The 17602-nt window shown below is 41.7% G+C and overlaps 1 protein-coding gene across 2 annotated transcripts in view; it reads left to right on the top strand.

Annotated features, from left to right (window-relative positions):
- Positions 1 to 17602, top strand: part of LOC124615917 (aromatic-L-amino-acid decarboxylase) — a 220179-nt gene that overhangs the window by 176203 nt on the left and 26374 nt on the right. For both annotated transcript variants that reach the window (XM_047144098.1, XM_047144097.1), the window contains exons 7-10: positions 10495 to 10643; positions 14597 to 14708; positions 14953 to 15070; positions 15893 to 15983. In XM_047144098.1, the coding sequence (XP_047000054.1) occupies positions 10495 to 10643; positions 14597 to 14708; positions 14953 to 15070; positions 15893 to 15983 (470 nt within the window). The remainder of the gene's footprint in view (positions 1 to 10494; positions 10644 to 14596; positions 14709 to 14952; positions 15071 to 15892; positions 15984 to 17602) is intronic.

Below are 17602 nucleotides of genomic sequence, written 5' to 3'. Positions count from 1 at the left end.
AAAAAGCAAAAGTTTTACTTTTTACAAAAAAGCAAAAGTTTTACTTTTTACAAAAAAGCAAAAGTTTTACTTTTTACAAAAAAACAAAAGTTTTACTTTTTACAAAAAAAGCAAAAGTTTTACTTTTTACAAAAAAAGCAAAAGTTTTACTTTTTACAAAAAAAGCAAAAGTTTTACTTTTTACAAAAAAAGCAAAAGTTTTACTTTTTACAAAAAAAGCAAAAGTTTTACTTTTTACAAAAAAAGCAAAAGTTTTACTGAGAAACTAACTACAGAGGTGGAGGGACAACTGAAGGACGGGATACAACAACCTATCGGCTTTGACCAATGACGTCATAGGTTACTCATAAATTTTGTGTGTTTACGTTCTGACCATAGATAATAAATCTGTTATCTGCTGTGGATAAGCGCCATCATTGTAATTTGAAAAAAAATGAATGTGATTTCAAGAGACAGCGCTAGACATTAAGATTTTTTTTAGTTTGCATTGATTTAAACAATTGGTTCTTTCTAATTCATTCGGTACTTAATTTCACTCTTAGTGAGTTTGAGATGATTTGGAAAAATAGTTTTTCATTTAGAAGAATTTTTAGTTTTTAATTTTTGTTTGTAGGTATGGGTTTATCTATTCCCATGAATATGGAAGAATTAAGAGGCTTTGGGCGTAGACATGATGGCAAACATTTGATTTTTGCAACTGTCTGGTTTTCTTACTCATTACGTTCGATGTCGTGAGTGAGGTAAACATGCGCCTGAGCGTGTCTGCTCGTCGTACTCACGATTTACTCGTATGGAGCTGTATCAAGGATGGACTATGGTGCTCAATTAGACGTGGAACATTGTTTGAGATGGTCTTGAGGGTATAATAAAAATTACATACTGTTGGTGTTTGAGGCTGTGGCTGTGTGTACATAAATGTCGTGTGAGTGAGTGTATCGTTTTAGACTGGTATTCGTTTGGTAGGGAAGTTTCTGGGGAATATATAAAGTATAGGGGCCTTTGGGGGGGGGGGGGGGGGTTGTTGTCGAAATCGATGAGTCTCATTTTGGCAAAATTGAGTACAATAGGGCGAAACCTGCAGTAGGATTGTGGGATTGGGGCTGTAATTTCAGGTTCAGAATGTGACGTTGTAGTTTTTAAAGTAGTTCCTAATCGAACGAAGAAAGTTTTGGTGAAATTAATTGAAGATTGTGTTGCAGAGGGTTCTGTTGTTATTTCCGATGGTTTTTCTTCGTATAGGGATTTGGGGAATAGAGGTTTTCAGCATCTTCTTGTCATAATATTGAATTCATATCGTCATCAGCTGGGGCTTGTACCAATAGTATAGAAGTTATTGGTCAGCCATAAAATCTGTTATAGGGAGGGGGAAACGACGGATGTCGACACTACAGAGCCATTTAGATGAATACTCATGGAGGTGTAGTGTACCCGATACATATTGCCTGTTGAAGTGTTTCCTTACACGTGATGGGCAAATGTATCTTCCAAAAGTTGTTAGTTAATTTCAGATTGGGATGGGGGTGGGGTAATTGATGATTAAGGAGAAGTATGGGTTTAGTCGAGATGGTTAAAATATTGATTTGGATTTTTTGGGCTAATGATTCGAAGACCCTTGACGCTGCACCACGGTTCGTCGTGGTCTCACGTACTGAAGATGGTCAGTCCTTTGCCACAGTAAATCCGTTTATTATTCAGAAACGTGTTAATGCAGTTGCTGGCCCTATGACATCCTGCTGTCGTTTACAGAATGGCACTTTGCTTTTTGAGACTGCTTCTGATTCTCAAGCACAAATACTGCTTGCTGCCTCGCTTCTCCATGGCTACCCTGTTCGTCTCGAGGCCCATAGAACTTTGAATTCTTCCAGTGGTGTAATTTACACCAGGCTGCTCAACGGTCTGAGGCCGAAATCCAGTCTTACCCCTCTGATCAGGGTGTCATTGCTGCCCATTGCATAATGAAAAAGGTAGATTCCTCCTTAGTGCCCAACCGCACTCTTTTCCTCACCTTTGATACAGTGGCGATGGCGTCCAAAATCAAAGCAGGCTATGAAATTAACTCGGTCCAGCCGTACATTCCGAACCAGATGCGCTGCTACCAGTGTCATAGTTTCAATCACACTACAATGTCTTATCGACAGCCAGCCAAATGTGTAACCTGTGGTAGGGATGTGCACGAGGGTGACTGTTCGCCTCCTTCTTCCCTCTGTATCACTGCAACGTCGGCCATGCCGCCGCCCCTCTGGATTGTCCCATGTATCTTGATGAGTTAGCTGTCCAAGAGAGTCGGGTAAAGGAAAAAGTGCCTTACCCAGTAACTCGCAAGCTACTGGCTAGTCGCAAACCGTGTGTTCTCTCCTCTGGCAGCTATAGTTATGTTCTTATTACCCCTCACTCCATAAAGGACATGGCCACACTGACATGTGACCTCAAATTCAGCTCTGAGGTTGTGAAATCGCCCAGTGTCAATGTAGCATCACCATCCCTCAACCCACTGTGCAACAAACCGCCAAACTCTCGCCTCAAGAGTCTAAGCCACAAGCTACACAACCAGTAGGCAGGAAAGGACAGAAGGAGTACTCCCATTGAAGACTTCCTCCGTCCCTCCAGCCAAACAACACTCGAGTCTTCCTCTAACCGGAAAAGCTCAAAGAAGTCCACCGAAGGCAAACGGTCTTCTTCTTCGCCAACTCTAAAATCGTGTTCGACGGTGTCGCCACGTGGTACCTTAGCCTGGCCGGCCTCTGTCTCGCCGGCGCGCACCACTAACCGTTTTTCAGCGTTGGACTCCATGGACTGACTGCACAAGCAAGTTGATGCTTCTGTGGATCCCGTGGAGCAGGATCCTCCTGCTTCTGTGCCATGTAGTAGCGACTCTACACTGGCTGTCACTTGGCGGCCGCCGAGTTGACACCCCTACTTCTCTTCCTCCTCCTGACTGTCCTCCAATGGAACGTTCACGGCCTTTGGTCCCACAAAGAGGATTTATGCCTGCTTTTAGCATCGCAGCATCCCCTTGTACTCTACCTTCAGGAAACGAAATTGCCCCCTCACGACTGCTCTGAGCTTTCACATTACTTAACAATTCGTTTCGACCTTCCCTCTGAGGTCGGCGTTCCATCTTGTGGGGGCGTCATGCTGCTCATACGGGATGACATTCGTAGCCAACCCATCTCCCTGACTACCCGTCTTCAAGCTGTTGCAGTTCGCCTTTTCCTTCCATGCCTGAATTTTTCCCTGTGTACCATTTACATACCTCAATCATTCGATGTCACCAGGGCAGACTTCCTTCAGCTTATTGGGCAGCTACCTCCCCTATTTTTGCTGCTCGGTGACTTTAATGTACATTATCCCCTTTGGGGTTCTCCCAGGACCTGTGAGAGAGGTGCCCTCTTGGATGACCTCGTTAACCAACTTCTGCCTTAACACTGGAGCACCCACTTTCCTTTCTGACTCCTCAGACACCTATTCCCATTTGGCTCTATCCATTTTCACTGCCCAGCTTGCCCATCATATTGAGTGGTCCATTCGTTTTTGACACCTACTAGAGTGACCATTTCCTGTGTGCTCTCCATTCGCTGACTCCTACCCCATCTGCGTGCATGCCCAAATGGCAGCTTACTAAGGCTGACTGGCAGCTTTACTGCTCTCTGGCGACCTTCAAAGAACAAGATTTCCCCAGTTGTGATGACCAAGTGGACTATCGCACCAACATTATCCTTAGTGCTGCAGAACGTTCCATTCCTCGCACTTCCTCTTTACCACATCGTGTTCCAGTCCCTTGGTGGACTGAGGCATGCCGCAATGCAGTTCGTGCATGGAGACGTGCTCTCTGCGTCTTTAACCGTCATCCTACGTTAGCAAACTGCATTCATTATAAACACATGCATCCAAAGTGTCGTCGCATTCGTCGTGATAGCGAATGAGCTAGCTGGATTTCATTCACTAGTTCTTTTAACACTTCCACCCTTTCGTCTGTCGTGTCGACCAACCTCCGGTGGCTCTCTGGGACCAAGATCCATTCCCCCATTTCCGGCCTCAGAGCAGCAGACGATGTTATCATGGACCCTATCGGTATCTCCAACGCCTTGGGACCCATTTTGCGGAAGTTTGGAGCTCTTCCCACTATAACCCTGCCTTGGTCCATTCGAAACGAGCGGAGGCAGCTCGGGTGATGCCCTTCTCTTCTCTGAATCGTGTGCTACCTTTGCTATGAGGGAGCTCGATCATGCTCTCAGCTCATCCCGATCCTCCACTCCAGGGCCGGACGCCATCCACATCCAGATGTTGCAGCACCTTTCTCTTGTGGGCAAGTACTTTCTGCTTAACACGTACAACCACATCTGGGCAGAGGGCACATTTCTTGTATGCTGGCGTGAAGCCACCGTCAGACCCATACCTAAGCCTGGTAAGGACAAAACCTTCCTTCTAGCTACCGCCACATCTCTTTTACCAGCTGCGTTTGCAAGGTGATGGAATGTATGATTCATCCCCAGCTGGTGTGGTGGCTCAAGTCTCGCAATTTACTGATGCGTGCACAATGTGGATTTTGAGCATGCCGTTCTGCAGTTGACCATCTCGTTACTTTGTCCACCCATGTCATGAATGGTTTTATGCAGAAATCCCAGACTGTGGCCATTTTTTTTCGATTTGGAGAAGGCCTAAGACACCTGCTGGAGAACTGGTGTCCTCCATACTCTTTACACATGGGGCCACCTGCCCTGTTTCCGTCAGGCATTTTTACAAGATCGAGTTTTCAAGTTGTGTGTGGGTCCTGCCTTATCAGACACCTTTATCCAGGAAAACGGTGTGCCTCAGGGTTCCGTCCTGAGTGTCTTATTCTTTGGGGGGTTGGGTTGGGTTGTTTGGGGGAAGAGACCAAACAGTGAGGTCATCGGTCTCATCGGATTAGGGAAGGAAGTCGGCCGTGCCCTTTCAAAGGAACCATCCCAGCATTTGCCTGGAGCGATTTAGGGAAATCACGGAAAACCTAAATCAGGATGGCCGGACGTGGGATTGAACCGTCGTCCTCCCGATGCGAGTCCAGTGTTCTTACCCTTTGCTATCGCCATTAACCCTATCATGGCCTGTCTCCCACTGGGCACCTCCGGCTCCCTTTTTGTTGACGATTTTGCCATCTATTGCAGTTCTCCATGGCCCTGTCTCATTGGGCGGCATCGACAATGACTTTCGCTTTTCCACTGACAAAACCGTCTGTATGAATTTCTGGCGACACAAGTGGTTTCTCCCACCATCTTTACATCTTGTGCCTGTTGCCCTTCCATTCGTTGAAACTACGAAATTCCTGGGGCTCATGCTCTATAGGAAACACTCTTGGTCCTCCCATGTATATTACCTAGCAGCCCACTTTAGGTGGTTCCTCAATGTCCTACGTGTCCTCAATGGTACTTCCTGGGGTGCCGATCGACTCACTCCTCCATTTGTACCGGTCCCTTGTCCATTCGAAACTCGACTATGGGTGCTTTATGTGTCTACACTCCCATCCCTCTTACGCCGCTCAGCACCATCCACTATCGTGGCTTCCATTTGGCCATGGGTGCCTTTTACACCAGCCCGGTTGAGTGTGTGTAAGCTGAAGCTGCTGAACTGCCACTGTCCTACCGTTGTGACTTTCTCCTCAGCAAGTATGCATGCCGTTTGTCTGCCATGCGTGGCCACCCATCTTATGCTTCCTTTGATTGTAAGTATGTGGCTCGTCCTCCATCTCTGTTATCTCCTGGAGTCTGCTTTTGGCACTTGCTACAGCGGCTTAACTTCACACTACCTGCGCTGTTCCCAGTGGGTATGAATCCTTCACCACCTTGGCTTAATGAAGTGGCTCATGTTAACCTTGGCCTTCACTTGCTTCCTAAGGACACTACTCCAGCGTTCGTCTATTGCCTTCAGTTTCATGACCTTCACATGGAACTTCATGATAGTACCTTTGTATATACTGATGGCTCTCGGACTGACCATGGGGGTAAGGTGTACCTTTGATATTGGCACCCATGTCTTTTGATATTGGCTTCTGGCACGCTCCTCAGTATTTACAGCTGAGCTCTTCGCCTTGTATCAGGGCACAGAGTGAATCCAGCGACATAGCCTTTTCAATTGTCCTTCGCTCAAACTCACTCAGTGCCCTTCAAAGTCTGTGTGTGCTGTATACCGCCCATCCCTTAGTGCAGCAGGTACAGGAAAACTGTTAACTGCTCACTCTTGGTGGAGCCAGTGTGATGTTTTTTTTGGGTTCCTGGTCATGTTAGTCTGCCAGGAAACGAGGCTGCTGTCACTGCTGCCAAAGCTGCAGTCCTCGTACCTCAGCCTGTGAGTAGCTATATTCTCTCCAATGATCTCTGTGTTGCCATCTGTGATGATGTGGTGTCCCTTTGGCATCACCAATGGTCGTCCCTTCACTGAAATAAGCTCTGGCTAATTAAGCCTCTCCCAGCAGCTCGGATGACCACCTCTCTGCCCTCCCACTGGGAGGAGGTTATTTTAACTCAGTTGTATGTTAGACACAGATTTTTTAGCTGTCTTCATTTGCTAAGTGGCGCTACATCACCACTTTGTACGCAATGCACTGAAGTTTTAACTGTCTGCCCCTTATTGACAGAATGCCCATTTAACCTTTTACGTTCTTGTTTGGGTTTGCCGTCTGAGTTATCGGTCATTTTAGCAAATGCCACGCAGGCTGTCGACTGCATCTTACTCTTTATCTGCCAAAGCAATATGGTGAAGGCCATTTAAGTTTTAGTTTTGGACCTCCGGTTCTGTATGGTGTCTTTTTTAGCCCTTTTTCTGCGTGCCTGTTTGTAGTTGTCTTCTATTATGCCAATTCGAACTGATGTATAATTGTTTTTAACTCCTCCCTATCTTTGTGTTCTATAGTTTTGACTTGGGTGCATATGACCCCAGTTGTTTATGCACCCTAAAGCAAAACAAAAAAAAAGTTGTGAGCTGAAGCACCTAATCATCAATGGTACCAGCAGAAGCAGCTTCTGCACAAATGCTGGCACAGCGCAGGTGGAGAGTAGGTAGGGATTTGTTGTGGCAGCACAGAGGTCATCGCTCCAGCCAGGCATGACAAAGCCAGGGTCCATGGAGGTTGGGTGAGATCAGCTCGGCTAATGTTATGTGCCGTGGTTTTGAGTCACGTTCAGTGCCGTTATTGTCAGAGTTAATAATACATTGTCAATGTTGAATGATGGAAAATATTGTCAATCATCTAATGGTTCTTGCTCGTGGACAACCATCGCCAGTTGAGCTTATGTGATGCAGCTTGATGACCGACAATGTCCACAGTGTGTGATCAGGCATGAGGTGAATATCAGTTTGTGTATGTAACTGATGCTATAGTTGTGACAGACTTTGGTCCTCTAAATCTTCATTTAAGCTGACCTGGTGTAATTGTTCTTCCAGGAAGTGGGAGAGGTGGTGAAGGAGTGCTGTTTGAGTGCTCTCATACTTTTTGTTTGAGGGTGCTGAGCACATCCATATTTTCACCCAAATGACTAGGCAGTATGACAAATATCATGCTTTCACTGGTGCCATCACTTGCAGCTAAAACGTTGTCCACTATGTCAAACCATAGGCTTGGTTGATCAGGCCAAAGAGGTAGTAGTCTCAATGTGTTCTCAGTCCAATAGGTTGGCACAGTAACACCAACAGAGGGAGAACAGCATTGTAATTAGGCTCCATATGTGGCAGGTTACAAGACAATTAACCAGCTACATGAGGCCTGGAGGGAATGAATTTACATGCAGTGTGGAATGCCACGTTGGTGAAAGTGAGCAAATGTAAATCTATCTATTTGGATTGGTGTGGCTTGGAAGTAGCTGGGTTTGCAAAATAATAGAGTAGGTTATCCAGTGCACTCCTGTATTCAGCAGCATTGCTCACTGTTGGAGCACTGTTGTGAAGAGTGTCACTATCACCTTTATAACTTCAGGTGTGTGAAGGGTGTTGTGCACAGCTCTAGGTACTATAGCACAAAAACAGCTGTCCCAGGTGCATAAATTGTGCAGTACATTGAGGCCACAATGCCAGAATTGGTGTTGAGCAATAATTGTAGATGTTCTGAATTAATGTGGTCATCATTGTTCAGCAATGTAGTGCTACACTATGGATGAGATGTAGGATGTATAACAAAACGACCAGAATCTGAGTAAGCACACTTTTATTTTTGCTAAGGTGGTACAAGTACGATAAATCTGCAGCCGATGTTCTTTGTTGCCATACAGTTCCCACAGGGTAAATCCCTGCTTTTCCTTTTGCTACTACAAAATGTGTGTTTTCGAAGTTATATTAATACTGTACATTCACTTTCCTGTCTTTCATTTCATAATATTTCCCTCCTCATAATTAAACAAGCTGTGTCTGTTGACTTCAATTAAATTATTTCAAGAGTAAGGACTTTGTCTACCCTCCGATGAATGTTTGTTTTTGAGAGAGTAAATAATGGTACTACAATCTAAGGATTTGACTGAAATTTCATGAGACTTATTTTCAGTAAAACCCCTCTGTCTGTAAACAGTATCGTACTCACATGCAGTCAGGTCTGGTTTAAGGTCATCAGCCACCACTTAGGGCTCTAAGCTGAGAACTACCTTCAACATTAAATTATATGCACAAATAACATTAATGAAGTTAAGTTAGACTTGTACAAAAGACAGCTGAACCTATATCATTTTGTAGGGAAAGCCAGCCTGTGACTACTAAAGCAGTGCAGCCTCTGAAGTTAGTTTCAAGCCATTAGTAAAACAAAGGAAACACCAAACTACATAAAATGGACCAAATAACGTATTCTAATTTTTTCCCAAGATAGCAATACTACCTAGATGAGGCTGTACAAGTCAGAGGTGATAGTGTTGTGTTCCCATTAGTAGTGTATGCCCTCATGACAAGTGTTGAGCCAATACAGCAATTACCAGTGTAGACTGGCAAATTTTGCTTTCCTAAGACAGTCCACACAGACATGTCCATCATGACACTGAATACAGAAATGGGACTCGTCTGAAGGAAGATGATGTGGTGCCCCTCCTATATGTGGAGATCCAGGTTTCGGTTCTATGGGGTGCGAAGGATAGGGGGTGGGATGCTCATAATTTTTCAATGTCTCTCCTCTACCCCAAAATATAATATACTGTCACTCCCATATGAAATGTGTCCCAGATGGCCAAGATTTTACTACAATAAGAATAAAATATATGAAATGTATTAATGCAATTGTAATAGTTCGTTTATATCAGTGGTTAGTACAATGATTTTTCTAAGGGTGGGGTTGGGGGGGGGGGGGGGGGGTTGCCATTCATGACCTCTATGAAATCCACTCCCCCCCCCCCCCCCTCCCCTCCACCTCCGCAAGCGAGGTATCCAGGCTTGTACTCCTGCATCTGGTGCTGCTATTAAGTACTGCTCTTCACAACAACGGTTTCAGTGGTACTTCAGGTGTAGGCACATTGTCCATTTAGGGGAAGAGTTGGGGGGGGGGGGGGGTGCGATATTCTGATAAAAATATGTTGGATTATATTTAGCAGATTGACTTGTCCTCAAAATGCTTCACGTATAAGTTAGACTACTAGCAATAACAAGTTGCCCATCACCATTCTGTAGACTAGGGTTACAAAATGTGATTTTTTGTGGTGTATTGCTTATTGGGTGGACTAAAACAACTGTTGAACAAAGGTGTAAAGGACGCAAGCATGGAAGTACCTACAGAGTCTTTGGTTATGTGACATATTGATCTATAGAATTCTCAATCTGTTGTACCTGGATTTCCTTGCCATTTTGTACAATAGTATCTGACCAAACTGGAACAAGCTCACTAGTCTGTGATTTAATTGTTAGTTAGTTATGTCTCCTGACCAACTTTGAATAGAAGCGTAATATTATCAATGCTATGTTTGAACTTCTCTTCACAATATAAAAAAGGATGTTGAAGTCTAATACAAAATGAATTTAACATTATTAATAAAGGATGTATATCAATGATATACTAAAACTACTCTGAAAATATAACAAGGCTGTCATCTATTCCTTCACTTACGAGGAAGATACTCAAAAACAACATTACTTCTAATCTTTTTCTGAGTGTCACAATTACTATCTATGTGGGACCTAATATGAGATCTTGTTGTTTCCACATTGATGATTCAGAGTGTGGCATTTCCAAACTAAGATAACAGCTTTCAGCTAAGGTATTTACTATTTACTGTGACACTTGGCCTGGTTATACAAAACAGTAATTACAGTTTCATTGGATGGACAAAGATTTTTACTTCTTATTGAAACTAGACTCTCTCTCTCTCTCTCTCTCTCTCTCTCTCTCTCCCTCTCTCTCTCTCTCTCTCTGTGTGTGTGTGTGTGTGTGTGTGTGTGTGTGTGTGTGTGTGTGTGTGTGTGTGTTTTAACTGTAACAATTGTTTCTGAATTTGGAAAACTGCAAACTAGTGCAAACTAAGGAAAATTGCAAACTAATTAAAAATATTCTACATTTAGATCTAGCTCATTCATCTGTGGAGCGTGCAGGTCTCCTCGGTGGTGTGAAGTTCCATTTATTGGAGCCAGATGACAAGCTTAGTCTACGGGGTGAGACACTTGAGGAAGCCATTAAGGAAGATAAAGCAAAAGGGCTAATACCCTTTTATGTAAGTATAATTTCATTATGTTAATTTGTAATAAATCATATGGTGAATAATTTGTAAACTATCAACAGTTAAAATGACTGTCTAAGATAGGCAACAGTTATCTGAGTATGTATGCAAATTTGGTCTGCAAACACTAGAGTTTATTTAAATGATGATTTTTATTTCATCCACAAGAGTGCAGCATGAAGTTAACTTCTGACAGATGAAGATTACGTTTTCTTCAGTTGCATAAAAAAGTAAATCATTTCAAATATTTATGGTATTGCATTTGTATAGGTCACTGGTGGGAGAGGGGAGGAGACACAAATGTTGTAAAGTAAGATACCTGTGAAAGTAATATAACCATCAACTCTTTTGTGAAGTCTTATTGTATTAGATATTCTTGATGCTTGTCATATTATGGTCTGTAACACATTCCAAAAATATCCACCATTGTCTTTGTCAGGAAAGTAACCTACTGTTAAAAAGAAACAGACTGACACAGGTGTAAATGATGTAGAAATTCCCACTTTATGGGAGAGTACATTAGTGGCAATGATGAATGTCATCTGCAGTGGCTTCATTTCTGCCATGATGATGTACAGTAAAATATACACTCCTATACCGTCATTTGCTATCAGGTGTCCACATCCACGCATTGCTGAGCACATATCCCTTATCTATGTTAATGTTGTTGACACACTGTCTCTGTATGGTGATTGAGTAAATAGTTTGAAGTGTGTACTATAGTCCTGGTCTTATTTAGGCAGTTTCACTATGGGAGAAAGGAGAGATAACTTTCCTTTAGCTCTAGATGAAGTGGAGGTCTGATAGCACACTCATTCATAGGTATGTCACATACCCATACCAATATATCTCCATACCACCATTAGAAGAGCTGTTAAAGTCCATGGCAAAAGAATGTCGTCATTGAAGATTTTTGTAGCTGACATAAGCAACTTCTCTAATTACAGACTCATCTTCCTTACTTTCTGTGTTCTCAAAATATTTTGAGAAGATAACTTATGACAAAATATTCAACAAACTCTTAGAGAATAGTATTTTAACATAAATTCAGTTAAGCTTCTGTAATAGCATCACTATTCAGAAAGCAATATATAGTTTCACAAACTCAGTTCTGGTAGACTTGACCAGGAAACTTACCAAATGTTATGCAATATTCCCAAGATTTGGTTGTGCAGTTCATAAAATTCTATTAGGAAAAACTAAAATGGTATGACATTATAGGCATTAATCTTTCATGGATAGAATCTTCACCTTAACAACAGAAAAGTGTGTCACATTACGAAATAACACGGGAATAAGACTAAAGTTAGTGGGAAAACATTAAGTATGGTATTCTGCAAAATTTTGTACTTGACCTACACTTGTTTCTGGCATACATAAATGATTTACCTGGCAAATTGGACAAACCTTCGAAAACTGTAATGTTTCTTAATTATGTGACTATATTGATAAATGGCCCAAACATCCATACCAGACACAGCCATAAGAATAATGGAACTGAATTTCAACTGTTACTCAGCTAACAGCTTAAATCTTATACTTAAAAAACTCTTATTATGCCAGTTCCAAACAAATAATACTGATTTGCAGCTACAAGAAGTAGAGATAAATGGCCTTAAGCTGGATGAGGCTCTGTGAATGAGGATCTTAGATATCCAGAAGGATAATAAACTAAGGTGGCAGCAGCATACGGATAAGTTAACCAAACAGCCCAGTCCAGCCCCCCTCACTGTGTTGATATGCGGACAGGATTGCTAGTGTGTGTTGCGTACTTTCACTCCTGAGTCTTGTGGCATGATCTTCTGGGGTAGTGCAATTAGATCAAAGATCTATTCCACAGAAGCCTACAGTGAGAATATTGTGTAAGGTTCACAACCGAACATCTTGCAGAAGACCCTTCAGGAATCTAGGAGTTATTACACTTAAGTGTCAATACATTTTCTCGGTTGTGGTTGTTATAGTTAGTAACAACAGTGAAGTTATGATGAACTGTGGAAGTTGCAACCACAGTATTAGATGTAAAAATAATTTCCATGTTAACTACACATCACTATCCAGGATTGAAAGGCCCATAATTATCCATGTGAGTAAATGGCACTAGTCATCATCTGTTGCTAGTACACTTTACAGAAGTAGCATGCAGTAGCTGTTCCTGCCTGTTGATGTATAACTTGACTCGTTCCACATTCCTGAAGGTTTCCCTACACACTAATATTTGTCAAACACAGTGTGTGAATGAACTCTTTTAAACAACTGCTGGACCATTTTCTTCCCTTGTGCAACAATCATTCAATAACTAAACAGACAAAAAACTGTACAGCAGAACTGGTTTATTTAATCAGTACAATTTTTTGTCTATTTTTTTCCACATGATCCCCACCAACTTCTATACAACATCATCTGTTGTACACCCTTTACCTTTATCTTGAAGCCAGTTTTGCACTTCCTACTTTACACCTTCATTGCTGTTTAACTTGATGCCACACACAACTTCTTTCATCAGTCCGTCCAGATAAAAGTGCAAAGGGACAGGACCAGTGTTGTAAGGAGGATGAGGTTTGAGCTCCCAACTGACTTTGACAATCATTTCCAGTGTCAGTTGTACTCTATGATGTTGATTGTTGTCTTGAAGAAGCAGCATGCATTTCCTCTGCCGTCCCAGACATTCAGTGCAGTCTTTTGACTTTCTCAGTCGGGCATTAGTAGTATATGCAGTTGAGAGGATGTTGTTCCTTGAGTCAGTCACAGAAAAATCAACCATAGGTACACCTTACCAGTTGATGGTTGTGCTTTAAATTTCTTATTGGGAGATGGTTCAGGGTGCTTCCATTGAATTCTTTGATATTGGGACTTTTGCTCAGTCATGTAACGATGTTTCATTACAGGTTAAATCTTGCCCAAAAATGTATCTCATTAGTTACTGAAATGATATTGAGCTTGTTGCAAATGAGATGTCATTGTTCTTTGTAATGAACTTTAAACTCTCTGGGAGCCCACAATGGCGAAGTCTTAAGGTAATTTACTTAGTTTTATTTGATGGAATGAGGTGTGCTCACACTTACATGACATATTTCAGCAGTTTGTTTGACTGTAAGTCGTTGGTCTTCTCAGTACAAGTTCACAATGTTGAGGCTAACACCACTGCTGGATGTGTTGAGCAGTGTTCATTGGTTAAGCTTTTGCTATCACTTGTAAACTTTTCTACTAGAATGAAGCTGCCAGTGGTGTGTGTGAGGTGTGCTTGCTTATGTTAATGTCATTTTTACAGTGAGTAGCAGTCTATCATTTTCCTGATATTGATATTCCAACCTGGAGTTTCCATTGTTTGCGTATGCTAGCATCACACTTCTCTAGTACCGTATTCCTCTTCTGGTCCACCTTACTTCTTGTAGAGCTATAATACTCTGTTCCAGTTTTTGTTCTTGGTCTAGTAGCAGCCTAGGCCTCCTCGGTGATACAGATACATCACATTCTAGATTCCACTACATAAATCTGACTTGTACTTTATATTTATATTCTTTCTGCCATTACTTGCATTTATTGTTGTTTCCCTTGGCACATTTGACACTTTTTACCAATCCACCTTTTTTTGTTGAAGTGTTGCTCTTTCCCCCCCCCCCCCCCCCCCCCCCCCCATGGCCTTCAGTGAGGCAACCTCACTTACTGCAATGCAGTAGCATATTCACTAGTGCCCGATTAGCTGCCACTTTCCAGTGTTCTTGCTGGGTTTTCAGAGTGCATACAGTCCCCAATGTACATCACCGCATCAGGCAGTTGCCTACTGTCTGCTGTTGCCTGTTTCCCGTGACGTACATGAGAGATGGGTCTTACAGGGGGCAAAATGTACAAATATTGTTGCTAATTTTTGAAATATTTTATCATCTGATGTATATGTAGTTTCCCCTCCTAAATAAATGCTATTTTATTCTGTACCTTATTCTTTTTAGGCCGTAGCAACACTCGGCACAACAAGCTGCTGTTCATATGACAATCTTGAAGAAACGGGTGCAGTTTGTAATAAAGAAGGTATCTGGCTGCATGTGGACGCAGCTTATGCTGGTAAGCACTTAAATATGTTTCCTAGTCATAAGAACTTTATTAAAGAGAGACAGTGTGTCCGTGTACACTCTTCCCTCTATCCTCCTCCTCCTCACTCTGTCCCTCCCCAACTGAAAATGAGAGAGAGAGAGAGAGAGAGAGAGAGAGAGAGAGAGAGAGAGAGAGAGCTGGTTTCTGTTGTATAAAAGTATTATACATATTTTTCATCTCATCAATCAGATTCTCAAACTATTCTGTTTTACAGGATCAGCATTCATCTGTCCAGAGACTCGATATCATATGAAGGGAGTTGAACTTGCTGATTCATTCAATTTTAACCCACATAAATGGATGCTGGTGAATTTTGACTGTTCAGCAATGTGGTTAGTAATAAATTTATTTTGTTGGTTAGCTGCAGAATAAATTGTTTATCTACTAACGATAGCTGAACTTAGATGCTGGCACTGTAAAAGAGTTGGAGATAATGGTAATACTTTATAGTTTTATGTGTGCTCTTGCGTTAGTGTTAAAATAATTAAGGTTTTCCATTTGTGGTGATTGATAGTAATAAGAGTATCATACTGTGCAATGACATTAAATGCTGAGTCATTAGTACATTTCATATTTACTGTGAACTTTTGCCAAACACTTTTAATTTTTGCCAAGTTTCAGCATTTCAACACTCTTGCTGCAGTTCTATAAACAGTTTTTTCATGGAAATGTAATCTTCGAAATTTGCGGTAGGTGGTAGTGATGATAATGTAACTACTCACCCAACCAGAACTTCATGAACTTAGACTGATCAACATTTTAGAGACTCTGAAACAGTGGCCTGTTCACTCTAGCATTTATCAGACTTTACATAAATTATCAAGAGCACAGCCCTTGAGCAACAGACCGCAGGCAAATGTGAAGTGGTGCCACCATTCTTAATTCATTCAGTGCCTCTTCAGAGATGAATCTTACATGGAATCAGAGATGCAGTAACTACCTTTCTTAAACTGAGGAGACAAGTATACATTTTTGATACTGATCCCACATGATTATTTTGCTTTCAAAGCGCTACCATCTGCAGCCGTGGAACTTGGTCTCAATTACATCCTACAGATCTTTCATCAAAATGAACAGTAACGTAATTTTTGTTATTGTAGTTCCAAATAATATATACTTTGAGAGAAACATTTTTTTCCTTACTTTGATTTCAGGCTGAAAGATCCAGATGCTGTTGTAAATGCATTCAATGTGGACCCCTTATACCTCAAACATGATCAGCAAGGATCTGCCCCTGACTACAGAGTACGTATACTTCACTTCAAGTGTAGACTACTTCAGATAAAATATATTTTTCTCACCATGAATTAGAAGCTCTGAGGCAACAAAAATGAAGCTGTTGACCTAAGGAACTTACATACTGCTCAGAACATAATTTTAAAAGATTTTAAAGGCTAAGTTATATGTGACCACATGACATATGACTTAAGTTTTCCTTTTAATAATCTGGTAAGTTCTGAACCATTGTGAAATGATCCTTGGACAAATTACTAAACACACTAAAACATCTAAAGTAATTTCCATGTGAATTCTACAACCATACCTATGTTATAAAGTGGGAGGTCTTTATTGTAGAACAAAAATTTGTATAAAGATGTCAACAAACATAAGTAATGCAATTGCGTCTTACAGAACTACAAAACTAAATTAAAAGAAAATCTTATTAACTATCTATAATTTATCACACATTGAAATTCTGTATTATGAATGTATGAGCAGGTACTTAATCTTTTACATATGATAATGAGTGAAGTAGCACTATGGTAAGGTACTATACTCAGATTTGGAGAAATGGCAGTTAAAATCTCTTCTGACCTACAAGGTATAGATTTTCTATGATTTCTCTAAATTACTTAATGTAAATACAGAGTTGAATCTCGGATGTCTGTATAACCTTATTAATACTACAACCATAATGAGATTGAAGATATTTCCTCCTGAAAGCCTGTAAACAGTTGGCTTTGTGTTTTCTATCTACATCTACATCCATACTCTGCAAGCCACCTGACGGTGTGTGGCGGGGGTACCTTGAGTACCTCTATCGGTTCTCCCCTCTATTTCAGTCTCGTATCGTTCATGGCCCCCCATGAACCATGGACCTTGGTGTTGGTGGGGAGGCTTGCGTGCCTCAGCGATACAGATGGCCGTACCGTAGGTGCAACCACAACGGAGGGGTATCTGTTGAGAGGCCAGACAAACATGTGGTTCCTGAAGAGGGGCATCAGCCTTTTCAGTAGTTGCAGGGGCAACAGTCTGGATGATTGACTGATCTGGCCTTGTAACATTAACCAGAACGGCCTTGCTGTGCTGGTACTGCGAACGGCTGAAAGCAAGGGGAAACCACAGCCGTAATTTTTCCTGAGGACATGCAGCTTTACTGTATGATTAAATGATGATGGCGTCCTCTTGGGTAAAATATTCTGGAGGTAAAATAGTCCCCCATTCGGATCTCCGGGCGGGGACTACTCAAGAGAACGTCATTATCAGGAGAAAGAAAACTGGCGTTCTACGGATCGGAGAGTTGAATGTCAGATCCCTTAATCGGGCAGGTAGGTTAGAAAATTTAAAAAGGGAAATGGATAGGTTAAAGTTAGATATAGTGGGAATTAGTGATGTTCGGTGGCAGGAGGAACAAGACTTTTGGTCAGGTGATTACAGGGTTATAAATACAAAATCAAATAGGGGTAATGCAGGAGTAGGTTAATAATGAATAAAAAATAGGTGTACAGGTAAGCTACTACAAACAGCATAGTGAACGCATTATTGTGGCCAAGATAGACACAAAGTCCATGCCTACTACAGTAGTACAAGTTTATATGCCAACTAGCTCTGCAGATGATGAAGAAATTGATGAAATGTATGAC

The sequence above is a fragment of the Schistocerca americana genome, chromosome 5 (assembly GCF_021461395.2).
Source record: "Schistocerca americana isolate TAMUIC-IGC-003095 chromosome 5, iqSchAmer2.1, whole genome shotgun sequence".
NCBI lineage: Eukaryota > Metazoa > Arthropoda > Insecta > Orthoptera > Acrididae > Schistocerca > Schistocerca americana.
Note: the sequence above shows the minus strand (reverse complement) of the source record. Positions and strands in the feature narration are given on the sequence as shown.